This window comes from Lepidochelys kempii, chromosome 27 (genome assembly GCF_965140265.1).
Source record: "Lepidochelys kempii isolate rLepKem1 chromosome 27, rLepKem1.hap2, whole genome shotgun sequence".
Lineage (NCBI taxonomy): Eukaryota > Metazoa > Chordata > Testudines > Cheloniidae > Lepidochelys > Lepidochelys kempii.
In genome coordinates, this window is record NC_133282.1 from 6,648,730 (window position 1) to 6,668,963 (window position 20,234).

Genomic DNA, 20,234 nt, shown 5'->3' on the forward strand with positions numbered 1-20,234 from the left:
AATTGGAGTTGCAGCTAGCAAGAGATGTTAAGAGTAACAAGAAGGGTTTCTACAGGTATGTTAGCAACAAGAAGAAGTTCAGGGAAAGTGTAGGACCCTTACTGAATGCTGGAGGCAACTTAGTGACAGATGATGTGGAAAAAGCTGATGTACTCAATGCTTTTTTTGCCTCGATCTTTACAGACAAGGTCAGCTCCCAGACTGCTGCACTGGATAGAACAGTATGGGGAGGAGGTGAGCAGCCCACAGTAGTGAACGAACAGGTAAGGACTATTTAGAAAAGCTGGACATACACAAGTCCATGGGACCGGATGCAATGCATCCGAGGGTGCTGAGGGAGTGGGCTGATGTGATTGCAGAGCCATTGGCCATTATCTCTGGAAACTCATGGTGATCATGGGAGGTCCTGGATGACTGGAAAAAGGCAAATATCGTGCCCATCTTTAAAAAAGGGAAGAAGGAGAATCCAGGGAACTACAGGCCACACCTCCATCCCCAGAAAAATCATGGAGCAAGTCCTCAAGGAATCCATTTTGAAGCACTTGGAGGAGAGGAAGGTGATCAGGAACAGTCAATATGGATTCACCTAGGGCAAGGCATGCCTGACCAACCTGATTGCCTTCTATGATGAGATAACTGGCTCTGGATATGGGGAAAGCGGTGGACATGATATTGCTTGACTTTAGCAAAACTTTTGATACAGTGTCCCACAATATTCTTGCCAGCAAGTTAAAGAATTACAGATTGGATGAATGGACTATAAGGTAGTTAGAAAGCTGGCTAGATTGTTGGGCTCAATAGATAGTGATCATTGGCTCCATGTCTAGTTGGCAGCTGGTATCAAGCGGAGTGCCCAACTGGTCGGTCCTGGGGCCAGTTTTGTTCATCATCTTTATTAATGATTTGGATGATGGGATGGATTACACCCTCAGCAAGTTCGCGGATGACACTAAGATGGGGGGAGAGGTAGATACACTGGAGGGTAGGAATAGGGTCCAGAGTGACCCAGACAAACTTGAGGATTGGGCCAAAAGAAATCTGATGAGGTTCAACAAGGACAAGTGCAGAGTCCTGCACTTAGGAAGGAAGAATCCCATGCACCGCTACAGGCTGGGGACCGACTGGCTAAGCGAGAGTTCTGCAGAAAAGGACGTGGGGATTACAGTGGATGAGAAGCTGGATATGAGTCAACAGTGTGCCCTTATTGCCAAGAATACTAATGGCATATTGGGCTGCATTAGTAGGAGCATTGCCAGCAGATCAAGGGAAGTTATTATTCCCCTCTATTCAGCACGGGTGAGGCCACATGTGGAGTATTGCATCCAGTTTTGGTCCCCCCCACCCACAAATTGGAGAGAGTCAAGCGGAGGGCAATGAAAATGAACTGGGGCAATGGCTTATGAGGAGAGGCTGAGGGCACAGGGCTTATTTAGTCTGCAGAAGAGAAGAGTGAGGGGGGATTTGGTAGCAGCCTTCAACTACCTGAAAGGGGGTTCCAAAGAGGATGGATCTAGACTGTTCTCAGTGGTAGCAGATGACAGAACAAGGAGCAATGGTCTCAAGTTGCAGTGGGGGAGGTCTAGGTTGGATATTAGGAAACACTATTTCACTAGGAAGGTGGTGAAGAACTGGAATGGGTTTCCTAGTGAAGTGGTGGAATCTCCATCCTTAGAGGTTTTTAAGTTCAGGCTTGACAAAGCCCTGGCTGGGATAATTTAACTGGGAATTGGTCCTGCTTTGAGCAGGGGGTTGGACTAGATACCTCCTGAGGTCTCTTCTAACCCTAATCTTCTATGATCAAGACTTTTAAAATGATACCCTACAGGGTATACTTTATACAAAATGGATCATAATTATATGACAGCAGTGAATATGCGGGTTCCAGGGTGCTTACTTTGAGGCACACAGTGTCACAGAATCATTTCAGATACTGCAAACGCCAAAATCCCACCATTGAGGAAGAAGGCTGTGGTGGTTAAAAAAAAAAAAAATGACCTGGTTTAGAGGGAAAGTGAAGGCTGCTTTAAAAAACTTTAAAAATATATATAACAAATGGAAGAAGGGGAAATTAATAGTAAATAATATAAATCAGAATTTAGGAAAGGTATAAAGTGGATAAGGGAAACAAAGAGACACAAGGAGAAATTTATGGCCAGCAATGTTGAGCACAATAAGAAGGATTTTAAAAATAAAATTAGAAGAAGAAGAATCCCCTGACAATGGTATTGGTCTATTACTGGATGGAGATGGTAGAATTATGAATAGTAATGCAGAAATGGCAGAAGTATTCAATAAATATTTCTGTTCTGTAGTTGGGGAACAAACAGATATAGTCTCATCATATGGTAATAACACTCTTTCCATTCTACCAGTATCTCTGGAGGACATTAAACAGAAACTACCGAAGTTAGACATTTTTATGGTTTATTTTTCAAAGGTCCAGATAACTTGTATCCAAGAGTTTTAAAAGGAGCTCACAGGACCATTAACATGGATTTTCAATAAGTCTTCCAGCACGGGGTAAGTCCCGGAAGACTAGAAGAAAGCTAACATTGTGCCAATTTTTAAAAAATAAACGAGATGACCCAGGTAATTACAGGCTTGTCAATTTAACGTCGATCCTGGGCAAGAAAATGGAGTGGCTGATCTTGGACTGAATTAATAACGAATTAAAGGAGGGTAATGTAACTAATGCAAATCAATATGGATTTATGGAAATAGATCCTGTCAGAATAACTTGGTATCTTTTTTTATGAGATTATAAGTTTGGTTGATAAAGGTAATAGCCTTGATGGAATACACTTAGACTTCTGAAAAGTGTTTGACTTGGTGCCGCTCAACATTTTCATTAAAAAACTAGAATAATATAAAATTAACAAGGCACACATTGAACGGATTGAAAATTGGCTGAGAGGTCTCACAATGTAACTGTAAACAAAGAATCATTGGCCAGTTTCTGTGGGGTCCTGCAGGGATTGGTTCTTGGCCTTAGGCCTATGCTATTTAACATTTTATCAATGACCTGGAAGAAAACATAAAACTTTCACTGGTAAAGTTTGCAGATGACAAAAAAATTGGAGGAGTGGTAAATAATGGGGAGGACAAGTCAGTGGTAGATGGGGGATTCTATCCCGGGAAGCAACGACTCTGAAAAAGATTTGGGGGTCATGGTGGACAATCCGCTGAACATGGGCTTCCAACATGATGCTGTGGCCAAAAGAGCTAATGTGATCCTGGGCGACATAAACAGGGGAATCTTGAGTGGGAGCAGAGAGGTTATTTAATCTCTGTATTTGGCAATGGTGCAATCACTGCTGGAATCCTGTGTCCAGGTCTGCTGCCCACAATTCAAGAAGGATGTTGATAAATTGGAGAGGGCTCAGAGAAGAACCACGAGAATGAATAAAGGATTAGAAAACCTGCCTTGTAGTGATAGACACAGAGAGCTCAATCTACTCAGGTGAACAAAGGTAAGGTCAAGGGGTGATTTGATCACAGTTTATAAGTATCTATATGGGGAACAAATACTGAATAATGGGCTCCTTGATGTAGCAGAGATCCAATGGCTGGAAGTTGAAGCTAGACAAATCCAGACCGGAATAAGGGGCACATTGCTAACAATTAGGGTGATTAACCATTGGAACAATTTACCAAGGATGGTGGTGAATTCTCTCTTGCTGGCCATTTTAAAATCAGTATTGGCTGTTTTTCTAACAGATCTCTAGGAATTATTTTGGGGAATTTCTCCAGCCTGTGCTCTGCAGGAGGGCAGATGATCACAGTGGCCCTTTCTGGCCCTAGGATCTAGGACTCTCTGCTTTGCTCGGAAAGAAACATTCTTCTGTTTCTCGCCTACAATCCGGCCGGAGCTGAGGGCAGCAGCTTCACTGTAGTTTATCCTTTCGCGGGCATTGATGGCCAGAGACAGACACAGAGAAGCAGCAGCCGCCGCCGCCAAGCCAGCTTGGAACCGCTGCCCGCTCTCCGCTCTGTTCCTCCCCGCCGGGCTGCCTCGCAGGGACTTTCCCCCGCTGGAACCGGCCCCGCTGCCGGGCGAGACCCCCGAGGTCCCCCGCCCCGCCGAGCCGGGCTCCGGGTTCCTCTCTCGGGAGCTGGAGTCACCGAGCGTCACGAACCCCCCTGCGCGGGCCCCACCCGCCGCCGGGCCAATCCGGGGCGGAGCCGCCGCTCCCGCCCCCCCGCAGCCCTTTGTTCCGCCGGGGAGCCATGGCCGGGGCCGGGGGCCCAGCGCGGCGCCTGCTCCGGCCCCGCCGGTCGCGGGGCAGCGAGGTGGGCCGGGGCCGGGGCCGCGCGGCCGGGGCCAGATCCGGGGTCACGGGGGGCCTCTTGGGGGCAGATCCGGGGTCTCTTGGGGGGGCTCTGGGGGCAGACCCGGGGTCACGGGGGGGGGGCTCTGGGGGCAGACCCGGGGTCACGGGGGGGGGCTCTGGGGGCAGAACCGGGGTCGCCGGGGCAGATCCGGGGTTGCTGGGCGGCTCTGGGGGCAGATCTCCCCGCGCTCCCCGCAGCCGGGGAAGTAACGGGGTGTCCGGGGCCAGGGGACGGGACGGGGAACGAGCCAGACAAGCCCCGATGCCGGAACAGAGACCAGGGAGCGTCCACACCGGGAGCAGGGGGCGCGGACCCGGCTGGTGAATGGCTCTTAGCCAGGATAGTCCGGGACACACTCTCCTTCCCTCCCGCCCCCAACTGCGGGTGTCCCCAAACTCTGCCCGCAGTCGGGGCTGGACGCATCTGACACTTGCCACTGCCCGAGACACGAGACCGGGCTGGGGGGCCACTGGTCTGAGCCAGTGTGGCCCTTCTGATGGGATCGGGGGGCTGCTTGGAGCTGGGCTCTGGGGTGTGTCCGTGGGGGAGTCAGAGCCAGACTTCGGGATGTGTTGGTGTGAGGGGGCTGTAGATGGGGGGCAGGTTTAAAGCTGGGCCTGGGGGTGTACCAGTGTGTGTGCCGGGGTCAGAGCTGGGTGTTGGGGGGGGGTGGTTTGGGGGTTATTTGGTTTGAGGGGGTCCATGTTCAGATCCGGCACTTTGGGTATGTTGGAGATGGAGCTGGGGAAGTTGGGGGAACGTCTGAAGTTAGTTGTTTGGGATGTGGGTGGGGCTGGGGAATGTTTGGGGCTGAGGTTTGGGCTGCACCTGGCACTTCACCAGGGTGTCCTGTGTCTTCCTTGGAAAACCTGGTTCTGCTCTCTCTGCCCCCGTGAGATCTTCCTCGCTGAGGCTGAACTGTATCTGGCAAGAAAGTCGGAGTCCCAGGGGCTCTGCACAGGCACGTACAGGGCAGGTTTGGGCCCTGAAATCTGGGAGCTGTGAGGCCCTTTGGAGCAGTTTGTAACATCCCCCTCCCCACTTCTTGCAGGAGGCACTGGGAGAGCATCTGGCCTGTCTACAAAAAGCCGAGGAGGAGCGGCAAAGCGTGGAGCTGCTGGTAGGTGCCCAGAGCCCCTTTCCCCTCAGGTTTGCCTGGGTCCAGAGTGCCCCGAGTGACAGCTGATGAGGTTCAACAAGGACAAGTACAGAGGCCTGCCCTTAGGATGGAAGAATCCCATGCACCGCTACAGGCTGGGGACTGACTGGCTAAGTGGCAGAAAAGGACCTGGGGATAACAGTGGACAAGAAGCTAGCTATGAGTCAGCAGTGTGCCCGTGTTGCCAAGAAGGCCAACGGCATATTGGGCTGCATTAGTAGGAGCACTGCCAGCAGATGGAGGGAAGTGATTATTCCCCTCTATTCAGCGAGGCCACATCTGGAGTATTGTGTTCAGATTTGGGCCCCCCACTACCAAAAGGATGTGGACAAATTGGAGAGAGTCCAGCGGAGGGCAATGGAAATTATTAGGGAGTTGGGGCACATGACTTATAAGGAGAGGCTGAGGGAACTGGGGTTATTTAGTCCGCAGAAGAGAAGAGTGAGGGGGGATTTGATAGCAGCCTTCAACTATCTGAAGGGGGGTTCCAAAGAGGATGGAGCTCGGCTGTTCTCAGTGGTGGCAGATGACAGAATGGTCTCAAGTTGCAGTGGGAGAGGGCTAGATTGGATATTAGGAAAAACTATTTCACTAGAGGGTGATGAAGCACTGGAATGTGTTACCTAGGGAGGTGGTGGAATCTCCATCCTTAAAGGTTTTTAAGACCCGGCTTGACAGAGCCCTGGCTGGAATGATTTAGTTGGGAATGGTCCTGCTTTGAGTAGAGGGTTTGACTAGATGACCTTGTGAGATCTCTTTGAACCCTAATCTTCTATGATTCTATGATACAGCAAACACAGGGCCCATCCAGCCAGCCTCAGGCAGGAGAACATCCCCACTGGATCCCAGAGAGAGGGCAGGGTCAGATGTGGGAGCAACATGATGTGTTTAGGGTCCAAGAGGCTGCTGTGCAGAAGAGTGTCAGTCTGTGGCCTGGAGAGACCTGCCCAAGGGCTGCTCAGATATTATAATGACCAGGGTTCCTTTCTAGAGCTTAGGGGACACGGGGGAAGGGAAATGTGGGTCGGCAGATGAAGAAGAGTTTGGTTGAGTGCAATTTGATGAGGTTTTGGGAGAAAAGCCCCTCCTGTTAGCCATGGACAGCTCACCCCGCCCTCCTTCCTCCACCCTTCCTGGCCTAACTGAACTCCCGTCATCTGCTGCATCAACCCTGTGTTCTGGTAAATAACTCCCCCATCTGCTGGGAGGCACAGTTCTGATTCTCCCCTCTTACCAAGCTGCCCTCTCCCTGGGTTGCAGAAACAGACTGAAGCCGAGCGGCAGAAGATCGTTGCGGAGTGGAAGGAGCTGCGAGGGTTTCTGGAGGAGCAGGAGCAGCTCCTGCTGTCCCAGCTGGAAGAGCTAGCCAGAGCCATTGTCAAGAGAAGGGATGAAGGTGTCTCCAGACTGTCTGGGGAGATTTCCCTTCTGGGAGGGAAGGGGCAGCAGCAGCCGAGGAGCCAATCCCCACAGGTCAGACTGGCTTATGGCAGTGGTAATACGCTGCTTCTCAGCCCTAGACCCCAATGCACCTCACAAGGTGGGGTCAGGAACATTATCCCTATTGTACAAAGGGGAAAGTGAGGCACAGGATGGAACACAGTTCTGCCCACAGTCACACAGTGAGTCTGTGTCAGAGTCAGGGATGGGACCTGGGAGTCCTGGGTCCTGTAACCCCAAGACTGCCTCTCCTGCCCTGTCTGTCTGCATTTGCACTTTGAGGGTGAACTTCCCAGCCCACCCTCTCCCCGCCAGGCCCAAGGTCCCATGTCGTCCCAGGTTAGTGGGTTCAGTGGTGTGAGGGGACTTGGGGGAGCTCTCAGCACTAGGGGGGATATTCTCTTCCTGTAAAGTGCCTGGGGAGAGACTTTCCCCAATGGTGACCTCCTAGCAGGGACTCCTGGGATTGCTGGGGGCAGATGTCCCAGCTGTGGGGAGGGAGATGTCAGCTGTTCTCTGAACGTGAACCCAAGTGTCTGAAATTCCCCAAATACCTGGGGTTCCAGTGGTGACTCCCCTGCAGAGCAGGAGGCCACGCCAGTCTGGGACCGGCCCATTGACAACCTCTTCTTTCTCCCCCTCTGCAGGGTGCGGGATGCACTGAGAGCAGGTACGTCCTGGGCTCCATTTCCCGCATTCGATTGGAAAGCGATGGTTTAGAATTGGAATTCCACTGCCGACGGCGCTTCCCCTGCTGTGACACACTGGCTGAATGCCTGAGATCACGTCTTTCCTTAGTGGCTGCCTCAGGACGGAGAAGAGCCTCTTACTATCTGACAGCTAATGAGGGCTGGCAAACATAGGGCGTGTGGGCCAGACCCAGCCTGGCTCGTGTATTTATGTGACTATGTCACGTGTTCACAGTGTGCAGAATCTCAGCTTCTGTCTTTTTAAAATCGGATTCTAGCCTTCATGGTTGCAAAGAAACCTTCCGAAATGCAAAGGGAGGCGATGCCGCCTTCCTGAGGGCTCGTCTACACTTGAAACGGTGGAGCTGCGCTGCTGCAGTGTTTCAGTGTAGACGCTCCCTATGGCGACGGGAGGGGTTGTCCCATTGGCATAGGTAATTCACCCCCCTGACAGGCAGTAGCTAGGTTGATGGGAGACTTCCTTGTTAGACTTAGCATTGTCTACTGGGGCACTCAAGTTGGCTTATCTGCACTGCTCAGAGGTGTGGATTTTTCGCACCCCTGAGCAATGTAGTTAAGACCACCTAATATTCGAGTGCAGACCAGGCCTGAGTCTGTGAAACAGCCTGAAACCCTGGCTCAGAGATTTGTGAACTCCCCTGGCCCATGTGAATCTCATTGGTGTGTCAGCTGTAATGATGTCACTTGAAGGTCAACGTTAAACATTCCACTGCTGATCTCTTGAGCGGAGGGGATGGGAGTGAAGCCCTTGAGAGGTAGGAATAGGGAGTTTCTCTAAGGAGGAAAGAACAGAGGAGAGACACACAGACAAGGATGAGAGAGGGAGGAGGATTGGGAAGGCAGGGAAACAAAGGGTAGCAATAGCAGAAGTGGCGGTTTTCCCATTGAGTGAAAAAAGTTGTGACAATGAAGTACTTTATAAAGAACAGTAATTAAAAGATTTCTACATAAGGGGCAGATTCCCCCCTTGATCTTTGTGCCTGGGTGTCCCCAGTTTATGACCTAGCTGAAGGACAATGATAAAAAGTGGGATACAGTGCTCTCCACCAATGGGGCTGACACCCCTGGGGTCACTGCTTTGGCTGAAGTTCTCAGGGCTTTTGGCATTAAATAGTCCAAGTTAAATCCCTGGGGAAGATCTGGGCTCTGTGGCCGCTGTGAGCACATGGGACACGCCCACTCTTTCGTCTCTCCTCTCCTCCCTTTCCACATATCCCAATGCTGGTGCCCCTTGTTACTGGAATAACCTAGGGTGGAGGTGGCTCAGCACCCCAGCGTGTTCCAGAGAGGGCACCAGAACCTGTCTCCATTCTGTGCCTCAGTGGCTTCCCACATCCCATGTCTCTGGGCCCATGGAGAGCACAGAGCTATGGGCGGGTGACATCACAGATGATAAAGCTCAGATGCAGGTTTCCCAGAGTTTGGGGGCTTCTGGGATTGGAGATCGGACCCATGTCTCACCCTTCCTGCTTTCCTCAACAGGGAGGATGGGCCGTTTCAGAAGCCAGAGCCGGGGTTTGCGGAGCTGGAGAAGAGACTCAGCGATTTCTCTCTGAAAAGTGCCATCCTGCAGGAGGTGCTGCTGGGATTCAAAGGTGAATTGGAGTTTGCAGCAGCGTCCCTTCTAGTTAGAGGGATCCTCGCCGTGGGGAGGAGTCAGGGCTATAGTGATGTCGCTGACCCTGGGCTCCGTCTCACAGCCCCAGCTCAGGGAGTTGCCCTTCCCCATGCGAGTAGCCCTGTGGGGCTGGCTCTGCCTGAGTTATCAGCCTCGCTCTGGGTCACCATCTCATAATGAAAAGCAGGCACGTTAGTAACCAATAGGAATATGCCCATGAACGCGAGGGCCTGGATTCTCACCTCTCCCATCCTCTCCTTCCCCAGAGACTCTGCGACTAGAGCTGGAGAACAACACAGGTACGTTTCTGTCTCTGATGGGGAGGTTTCAGACCAAGAACCGTGTTAGCGGCAGGGGATTGCTGCCTCCAGCCCGAGATAAACCTGAAAGCGGTGGAACAGTGACATCACTCCTGCGGTGATGTCTGGTGGGGGTCAGAGTGAATCCTGAGCTGACAGGCACAGTTCCCTTTGAGGAAAGGAACAAGAACCTGAGTGGTGTGAAATGGGGAGACAAGGCTGAAACATCCATACACGGGGCAGTCTGCAGTTTTAATGAGCGACTGAAAAAGGCCACAGGGCGGCCGCAGAGTCTCAGGAGTGAGGGACTGGAACCAAGCTATCCCTTGTCTAGACTGATGCTGAATGAGACATGGGGCTGCTATACTGTGTACAGACTGGCTGTGGAAGGGAAGAGAGCACTGAGATGTATAGGGGCTTATCCTGAAAGAGGAGGGGGCTTCGCTAGTGGAGATCAGTGTTTCTCACACTTCACATTGGCGATTCTTTGTCCGAGGTAAGGAATTTTTGCAACTTTCTTGCATTTACTCTAAAAGTAAGAACAGACCTATGGAAGGGTGTTCACCCTTCATGGTATGTGTTTCAAGAGGCTGAGAGAGAATCCCTGACCTTGAGGGATAAGAGTGCGCAGGGGCAATGAGATTTTCTTTATTTCCTGGCCCTCATGACTGTCTTTCCTGAGCCACCTGGGGGCCATGCCCCATCAGATGAGAAACACTGGACCAGGTTTTATATCCCTATTGGCTATGAATAGGAAGAGAGCGCTACATTGTATATGGACCAAATCTGGGTGAGCAGCTAGCTACTATAGCACATGTGGACTGACCCTGGGAACTACTGATTCCAATAAAACCCACTGTTCATAATCTTTTCCTTACTTATGAAACCCGACTGAATTCAGGCAGGTTGCAGCTGTGCACAGTAACCCTTTCACTGCTGTGTCCCTATCACAGCCAGAGATCCTGAAACCAGCAGAATGGTTAGGAGAGATGGGGACGAGGCAGAAAGTTTGGAGCCAAAATGGCATTCGCTGCTGTTAGCATTTGCAGGAGAGTGAAGGAACCCAGGAATAGAGGGTGGCCCAGTCGTCCAGCCAGAGGGAGGGGAGAGGGCGAAGGAAATAGAAAGGGTGATAGGAGAGAGACGCTGAAGGAGAAACTAAATGGAAAAAAACATCATTAATGCAGAGGCCTGGTGACAGCACCTGCCCTTCCAGAATGCTGAGTTCAGCAAAACTGAAAAGTTCTGCAGCCCAGGAAATGGAGAGTTAAGGTGAATGTCCACACAACCCATCTCTTCCCCCCTGGAGCTGGCAGGTCCTTTGTTATTGTTGGCCTGTACTCCAGCTGCATTCATTGCATTAGGAGTAGCTGTTCTTGTGACCCGGTGTGCTTGGGGCAGCCCTCACTGAAAATGTCAAAGTCAGGGCAGGCTGCAAAAAGAAGAGCAGATTCCCCCAAAACTGGTGGTTCTCACTGAAGTTAGATTCACCAACCAGTCGCAAACTGCTCCTGATTCCCCGCGCTGGTACCAAGAAGCTAAAAAAGAAATCGCTCAGCCCCCTTTACTGCATTCCAGTCCTCTGGCTCCGCTCACTATGCAAAATGTTCTTCTGACCCCCAAAGGGCCAGCCACATTGCCATGTCAATATTAGTTTGGATCTTACCCAAAATACCATGCTGCCAGCCAATCCTTTAGTGTCTAAAACTAAAGGTTTATTGTAAAACAAGAAGAGAGCTGTTAAATGATAAAGCAGTCAGATACATACGAGACTTCAAAGTCCATATATCAGGTTCTGAGCAGTATTGGTAAGTTTTCCGGCTTGAAAGTCCCTCTGGAACAGATCCTCAGCTTGGATGGGTCATTCAGTCCTTTGTTCAGAGCTTCATTTGTAGAATAGTTACTCCAGAGGTAAGAAGCAGGAATGAAGACAAAATGGAGAAGATGTAGCCCCACCCTTTATATTCCTTTTGCCATGTGGCTGGTACTTCCTTTGTCCCAAACACAGACTTCACAATATATGGCATGGAAAAGCCTTAGAGTTCTCTGGCCATAGGCCTGCCCCTACATGTCTTGCTGACTCATAAGGTGTAGTCCCTGGCCTTTTTAATGGGTTCATTGTACAGCTGATGTCCCTTGATAGCCCATCAAGCAGGCTTAGTTCTGATGCCATTCTGTCTGAGGGTGTCACCCAGAAACACAACACAAATTTTGAAATACAGATGTACCATACAGATCTAGAACACAATACAAAGGTGATACAGACATATAAACAAGATGATTGTACTTTGCAAATCCCTGACACCTTACACAGCATATCTGGCACAATTCATTGCAACTTTAAAATATTGGTAATAACAGTATCAAGTGTCTCACAGTTCCATCCAGTGTGGCAGTACTGAGTGGTGGAGGTGTGTGTTGGAGGAGCTCGGCAGCACAGTCATTGTGTTATGAGGTGATCTGGGGAGCTGTGGCTCTCTGGGGGTGGGGGGGAAGGGGGATGAGCCCCTCTCCCTAACCTGTGGGATATGAGGAAAGAGGTCTGTGTGGACCTTGAGAGATCTAGCATGCCTGATTTTAGCACTGCATTGTCACTGGCAGGGCACAGGGGCCATCTTGCCATGGGGTGTGTCAGCAGTTAGGGGAGAGATGTGTGTGGTGTGGGTTTAATGAAGGGGAAGTCAATGGTAATTGTGCACACCGGGGCTCTAAAGGGGCTGAAGGAGTTGTATCACTGAGTAGGTATGGTGCTCTCCTGCGGGGCAGGCGAAGTGTAGGGAGCTCCTGGTCCATACAGGGCCAAGGCAGAATGCGTGATGGGTGCATGGGGCCGTCAATCAAAGAGTGCAGAGTTCGGCTGTGTGGGCCGGTACCATAACCCTATTTGTTGGTTTTCGTGAGTTGGACTTGGCTGAACTCGATGTTCTGGAAGGGGCCGGGCACTGGTAGGCTGGGGAGGGCAAGGTTTGGGGCAAAGAGCTCCTGGGAGCTGGGAGGACTGTGGGGATGGGGTTACTGTAGAGCAGGTGCTCTGGAGGTCCGAGGAGGGCTGGACAATGGGAGGCATTCAGGACAGGAGCTCTGAGGAGCTGGCAGGCTGGTGGTGCTGTGAGCAAAGGGAGGGCATGTACTGCAGGCAGTGGTGGTGCTGGTGGGGGGGAAGGGAATTTTTGTGGGGCATGAGCACGTGGGAGTGGGGAAGCCTGGAATAGTGGGAGGGTGGGGTGGAAAGCGGTGGAGGACCTGGAAGCGAAGGGGGTTGGGGCCAGGGGAGGAGAACACAAGGAGCAGGTGCTGTGGTCCCAGGATGTGAGGAGGGCTGGGGGCGGGCCGGGGAGTGTGGAGGAATAAGACTAATGGCCACCAGGGAGGGAGGGCAGGTTGGGAGGGATCTGGGGCTGGGGGAGTCCCAACCCATGAACACAGAATCCCTGCCCGAGCCCCGTTGCTTTGGAGCCTACCCTCCATTTTCTTTAGTCCACTTTCACTTTCTTTTACGTATTTTTTATATTGTCATAACTCTTGTCCTCCCCCTGCACCCCTCGTCCCTACCCACTGAAACCCTGGACACCATTCCTGCATTTCCTCCCTGCCATGGGACAACCCCTTCTCCGGCATAAAGGGGCACTTTCTTGGTGATGTCACAGGATGGTAGTGAGACTTCTGGGGACTCAGAGGATCTCACTTCCCACTCCCCATCTGCAGCAGCCACAATCTCTCTTCCCTGCAGGCTCCTTGGATCTTTGAGCTGGTCTCTCCTTAGGTCATGTGGCCTGAGTTTTATTTCTTGCATTCTCCTTTTCCGGAATAATTACAGTTTGTTTCTCCCAAATTAGTGTCTAATTCCCCGGCCCTCTCCCCACCCTGGGGGATTTTCATACTCTCTCCCATTACACGTAACTCAGTAGAGTCCGTAATTCCCCAACATTCAATTTCTTGAAGTCTAATAACCCTGAGCTGCTGCATTTGATGTTGACGACATTCCTCACGCATGCGGACCCAGCCAGCCCAATGGTCCCCATCTCCTGAGGCCTCTCGTTGTCACTGGGCACCTCTGTTGGTGCAAAGCGCAGCCAGGGCCACTCCTCTGTCTGCAGTCTTCTCTTTCTGCGACATACAGTTGCCTTCTGTGTGTTTTAGGATCCCCTTGATGACAAGTGTCTGGCTGGGTGTGTTCCCAGCAGAGACGCAGGTGGTTAAATTCCCCCATTAGCAGTGTCCTGCAGCTTGGGGCACCTGGATTTCGCTGCTTTAAAATGAGCTTGGATTAAACGCACAACACATTGTTTGTGACAAATGTCCCACAAATTCACCTGCTCTCCCTTGTTTTCTTTTCCCCTGAGCAGGGTTTCCAGTTTCCAAACCTGATGATGTCTCCCAGCTGGAACAAGGGGAAGAGCCATGGGTCCAGGGCCTCCAGGACTCAGAGGAAAAAGAGATCCAGGGAGGTGCCTGCAGGGGTAGGAATCAGTTAAACTAACTCAAAACTTCTTGGTATCTGAAGAAAAGAGTGGGATTCCCTACAAAGCCCTTGTGAACTCTAATCAGGGTTGTCCACAGCATGTGATGCATCCTCATGAAGGAGGTCACAGCTTCCCACCCATCCTCACTGACACAGGGCAGTAGTTCCCTCCTGAGTCTCCCTTCCTCCTGAGTGTTTGCATGGGATGGGTCTCCTCTCTCTTCTCTGGGGAAAGATGGGAGGGGTTCAGCTCCTGGGTTGTTTATTTGCATCTCTCCAGCAATTACTGTAGTTTGTTTCCCCCTTTTCCCATCCCCTATCTGAGGTTTCCTTTCTGCCTAGCACCTGGAATAACTCATGCCTGGATTCTCTCTCTCTATCCCAGCAAGTGAAGGGACAGTAAGTAAGAACAAGCAGGAGAATCCTCAGCAGAAAGATCACGAGCAAGAGGAACCACCCGGGATGTTTTCAGAAAGATTTGAAGGGAATGTTCACTGGAGTTGTGAGCGGAGAAAAGGGCATGAGAGTCAGCACTGGCCAGAGAGGCAGCCGGGGGATTGTCGGGGAAGTGGCAAGGACCTCCAGGAAACCACAGCCCAGCAGAGAATCCCCACAGGAGAGAGAAAAAACACCTGCACTGAGTGTGGGAAAACCTTCAGTAGTCGCTCAAACCTTATTACACACTGGAGAATCCACACAGGGAACAGACCATATAAATGCTCAGAGTGTGGAAAAAGCTTCAATCAGCGTTCAAACCTTATTAAACATTGGAGAATCCACACGGGAAATAGACCCTTTAAATGCCATGACTGTGGGAAAAGCTTCACTGACAGCTCAAACCTTACTCAGCATCAGAGAACCCACGTGGGGGAGAGACCCTACAGATGCTCAGAGTGCGGGAAAAGCTTCACTCGGAGCTCAGACCTTATTAGACATGAGACAATCCACACGGGAGACAGACCCTTTAAATGCTCCAAGTGCGGGAAAAGTTTCAACGACCGCTCAAACCTTATTACGCATCAGAGAACCCACATGGGGGAGAGACCTTATAGGTGCTCAGAGTGCGGGAAAAGCTTCAGTGTGAGTTCCAGCCTTATTACACATTGGAGAATCCATACAGGAGAGCGACCCTATGAATGCTGTGAGTGTGGGAAAAGCTTTACTCGGAGCTCAGACCTTATTAGACATGAGACAATCCACACGGGAGACAGACCCTTTAAATGCTCCAAGTGTGGGAAAAGCTTCAATGACCGCTCAAACCTTATTAGACATCAGAGGATCCACAAAGGACAGTAGACCCACTGACTAAGGCTGGCCAAAGATACCCTTGCTAATTCCCACATAGAGACCTTTAAGGCTGTTTGCACCAGTTGTGTTACCGCAGTCTCTCAGCTGCCCCACTTTTGCCTTTTGCAGCTCACCCTTTGGGGTGAATCGCAGGGCCCCTTCTATCAGCTCTTTTGTCCTGGTAGTGGAGGGAATGGTATGCCTCACCTGCCAGGAATGTCCATCAGCCCCGGGTGGGGAGATAAGGGTGACCTCGACTATCTACACTGAGATATAATCTACTTAGGCCGTGTCTCCACTAGGATTTTCCATGGAGATAATTAGCTCAGGTTAACTATCCTGATGTAAAACATAACTATTCTTGCAGTGCAGCCATAGCCCACAGTGGCAAGCATTATCTAGCATGTTCCTCCTTGATCTGACTTAACCTCCATCACTTTTCCTAGCCTAGACAAACCCTGGGCATCACGGTCCCCCCACGGTCAGCAGAGTGATTGTCAGAGGCATTGAGTTCCCCCTTGGAGACAGATTGGTTATGTCTACACTCCAAAAACTCCTGCAGTAGCAAGTCTTAGAGCCTGCCTGGATCTACATGCGTGGGCGTAAGCTACAGATCTAAAAATAGCCAAGGAAACAGCTGAGGCTGGAGCTTGGGCTCTGAAGCCTGGGGACAGGGCTTTTAGCGCTGTAGCATGAACCGGAGTCGAGAGACCCAGGATCTGAGATTCGCTGCCACTTCTTTATTTAGCAGTGTAGACATATCCATAGAGTTTATCCTGCCTGCATTCTGCCCCTCCTCGCAGACCTGAAGCAGGAATTTGAATGAATCCCAAACACCAAGTAATTGTTCTGTGCTTTAATCTGTGTTTCCCTCAACTGGCAAAGCTGCTTCTGTGCTTTTTTCTGCTAAACTGGGATTGTTGCTGATGGGAAGTTTGGCTATTTTTCTCCATTACAATGATGCTAAAACTTCTGAAAATATCATGATTCAAAAATAATGAGATGGTGCTGAGTGAAGCACATTTGGGTGGATCAGAGGACAACAAAATGGGAGAATCTGTTGTCCTGATTTGAGTCATCAGGTATAGCCTGCTCTGGAATTTTAGTTTATATGAAACTAAAAGTGTCTTATACCCCTTGGTATTGTCAGTTTCTCTCTCTTTTCTGAAGACCATTTAATCACATAACTGGATGGCAGTTTTGTTAAACGGAACATAGCTCGGATTTAGTGGGGACTTTGAGACAAATGACCATTGGCTAAAATAGTCATTTCTTTCTTTTTGTTTTTTCCTTGCCCTTCCATGATGATGTGGCCCATGGGGGATGTTCACATGCAGTTCAGTCATCAGGAGAGGTCACGCTTCAACCTATTGGTCATGCTACCATGGAAACAGTAGTGTTTTAAAATCTCTACTCTGAGATGGTAAATAACAGTACACCCCAATCTGTGCAGCTAACTGAAGTAACTGACTACAATCGCACCCATGTTCCGCTGGTTAAGGCGGTATCATTTCCAATGGTCTGGGAAGAGAATTGCAGAGTAAGTGACTTGGAACTAGGAAAAATAACCGTATATTTGGTTCCCAAAGTTGTTGTGGCCCAGGCCCTTCACATTACTTTTGAAGATGTTTCCTTCCTAATCAGGTATGTTGCCTATGTTTTGGGAAACACTGTCCCCATCTGTGTGGATGTGGAGAAAATGGAAGTGGCATTTTTGCTGAACTTACCCTTTGTACAGGTTGCAAATGTGTATAAAATGAACTCCGTGTTGAATGTGAGGTAGTTGCGAAATAGTGATTTTTGAACAGATACCCCACTTCTGGTGGCTTGCAGGGATTCTGATGCAGTCCATAATTTAGACCTGTGCCATCAGATTAAAGAAACAAATTGGATATGTTTGGAGAAGTCTTTCCTCAGTAACACTACTGAGATTTTGGGTGGTTTGGTAAAGGATTCTGCTCCAGAGAAGTGTAAATTTACCCTGATCAAGGCCAAGGATTTGGCAAGCACTCAGTAATAGCAGGTACCACTGGTTGGTTTTCATCCCAGGGAAGGACTCTACGGTGGTCTATAGCCCAGGTAAAACTATGTTTAGAATACCTTTCCCTAGGTTAATGGCACTGAGTAAGGTCCCTGAGGATGCCATAGTTAAACTGGGAACAATTGGCCGTTACCATTTGGAGCCAAAGTTTCAAGAGGCAAAGAAAGAAGCCTTCAAAGGACATTCCTTCCTCATGGATCCCAGTCTGGCTCCCTCGGTGGACAACAAGGACTTTCATGCTGTGTAAGTGATGATAACCAATGAGGGAATAGATATGTCAGATTCCCAAGTGCAGACAGCCAGATACATAAATGTTGATTCTCTGCTTTTGTCTCTTAGTTTTGCCCGGGTGTTTTGTGCATCACTTCTCCTTCATGTCCTGCTAATTTGAAAGATTAGAAAGTGTGAAAATAGAGTAGAGGTGCTTGTTCTCATGATGCAGACCTTCCCACATAGTGTGAGGCCCCTTTTACCAACACTGATAGCAGAAGACCAAGAGATAAATGAATTCAAAGAAGTGGAAGACACCTATGTTGACACAGAATGCAATTTTACCTGGGATTCACTTGGTAGAACTGGAAATTAAGAGAAAACTAACACATATAAGATTTTGTAATCTTTGAATATGTTATTGTTACCAATGAAAATGAAATTAAACATGAAGTTAATTATTGGTTAAAGAGTAAGACACTGATTTTGTGATAACCCAAATTATACTGGAACACTGCAATTTTACATTAGTTCCCTTTTAGTATAGGAAAGGGTGACTAATCTTTTAAAGTATATTTGATGTAAGATACATCCTTTGGACTAATGAGTTTTGAAGAAAAACCTCACTTCAAAGGTTGGAGTGGAGGCATACGAGAGAGAAATAGTGTGTATGAGAGTACAGACCCAGTGTTTTACTTCAAATGGAATTTATGTCGATGCTCTAAAGCAAATTTTCTGTTAAGTGGAAAATTGCTTAAGAAGACAAGTAGTGTAATCTTTTACCCAGTTAGTCTGTAGGGGTCATTGAGTTCCCCACTTCTCTTGTTCGCAAAGCAAAGGCATGACATCTGTCATGAGATGTGATGCTTTCTCAGGGTGTCCAGAACTGTAAGTCACCCCTCTGCATCTGCTGGTGCTAACCAAAGTGACAACTCCTTGCCACTCCAGTTTGTTAGCCAGCCCCATAGATTCCACAGGATGCCACCAGTCCTAATTTTGCCTGGCAGGTTAACCCTTATTGTACTTCAGTCCCCAAACTCTCCAGAAGCATCTCCCTGTAGCCTCTAACCCTGGTCACTGTCGCAATTACCAAGTTCGCTGTCTCTAGAGAGATGTACTACCATTTTGCGTTATTTAACCAGGAATTCATAGATTCATAGATATTAAGGTCAGAAGGGACCATTATGATCATCTAGTCTGACCTCCTGCAGGCCACAGAATCTCACCCACCCACTCCTGCGATAAACCTCTCACCTATGTCTGAGCTATTGAAGTCCTCAAATCATGGTTTAAAGACTTCAAGGAGCAGAGAATCCTCCAGCAAGTGACCCGTGCCCCATGCTACAGAGGAAGGCGAAAAACCTCCAGGGCCTCTTCCAATCTGCCTGGAGGAAAATTCCTTCCCAATCCCAAATATGGCATCAGCTGAACCCTGAGCATATGGGCAAGATTCACCAGCCAGATACCCAGGAAAGAATTCTCTATAGTAACTCCGATCCCACCCAATCTAACATCCCATCACAGGCCATTGGGCCTATTTACCATGAATATTTAAAGATCAATTAATTGCCAAAATCGTATTATCCCATCATACCATCTCTTCCATAAACTCATCGAGTTTAATCTTAAAGCCAGATATGTCTTTTGCCCCCACTGTTTCCCTTGGAAGGCTATTCCAAAACTTCACTCCTCTGATGGTTAGAAACCTTCATCTAATTTCAAGTCTAAACTTCCCGATGATCAGTTTATATCCATTTGTTCTTGTGTCCACATTGGTACTGAGCTTAAATAATTCCTCTCCCTCTCCGGTATTTATTCCTCTGATATATTTATAGAGAGCAATCATCTCTCCCCCCAACCTTCTTTTGGTTAGGCTAAACAAGCCAAGCTCCTTGAGTCTCCTTTCATAAGACAGATTTTCCATTCCTCAGATCATCCTATAATAGCACTGTCGTGCTTATGATACAAAAATAAGATTATTAACCAAGGACAGAAATTTAAGGGATATTAAGAACAATAGAGACAGAAATGGTTACAAATCAAACAAGCATAACATGCTTCTAAGTGACTAAAACTTAACAAGCTAAAATCCTTGACTAAAATAAGTTTCTAACTAAAGAAACCTTTTAGCATTACCCACTGTGGTGGAATACACCCCTGCACGCTATTGTAATAATCTTTGTACAAGGTGAACATTCATAATTTGTTGCCTAGTAATATCATGGTAGAGTGCATATAGTACCATTATATGTAAAGTTATGAACATAAAAATCGTGTCTGACGTGCATTTCCCAGGTGAGTTTGGGGAGTGGTTAAATCAGTTTCTCAAAGATAAAGGGCAAGCGAGGCGTCAACAAAGCTGACGGACAATCACCTACCAAGTGACCAATCTTTGGCAGGAACAAAGAAGTCCGCATTTTAGCAAAGAAACAGCCTAGAGTCTCCTTTCTCCAGCAGACTGCCTGTCTACTTGTTCTTAGATGGAAATGCTTTACAAAAAGAGACTAAAAAAACTATAAAAAAGAGAGGATGACACCCCCAAGACACTCTGCTCTCTCTCCTTGCCCACCTCATTCTCTGCACCTTAGAAGACAAAGGAAACCGCCTTTGGGCTTTACAGGAGGGGTCCTGACCTGAAGAGTTTGGTCAGTAATGCTGCTAGAAATGTGGTAAGAA

The 20,234-nt window shown here is 49.0% G+C and overlaps 1 protein-coding gene across 2 annotated transcripts; it reads left to right on the forward strand.

The window, feature by feature from the left end:
- Positions 1-4,185: 4,185 nt before the first annotated feature.
- Positions 4,186-18,021, forward strand: LOC140903794 (uncharacterized). 2 transcript variants are annotated; one of them, XM_073325604.1, is made up of 8 exons: positions 4,186-4,290; positions 5,384-5,452; positions 6,752-6,964; positions 7,579-7,601; positions 9,124-9,236; positions 9,526-9,558; positions 13,905-14,018; positions 14,406-18,021. In XM_073325604.1, exons 1-8 carry the CDS (start codon positions 4,228-4,230, stop codon positions 15,314-15,316), a joined length of 1,539 nt encoding a protein of 512 aa, XP_073181705.1. In that variant the 5' UTR covers positions 4,186-4,227; the 3' UTR covers positions 15,317-18,021. The 2 variants fall into 2 exon arrangements, with proteins under 2 accessions (XP_073181705.1, XP_073181706.1); XM_073325605.1 differs by having other exon boundaries at positions 6,758-6,964.
- The last annotated feature ends 2,213 nt before the right edge of the window (positions 18,022-20,234 follow it).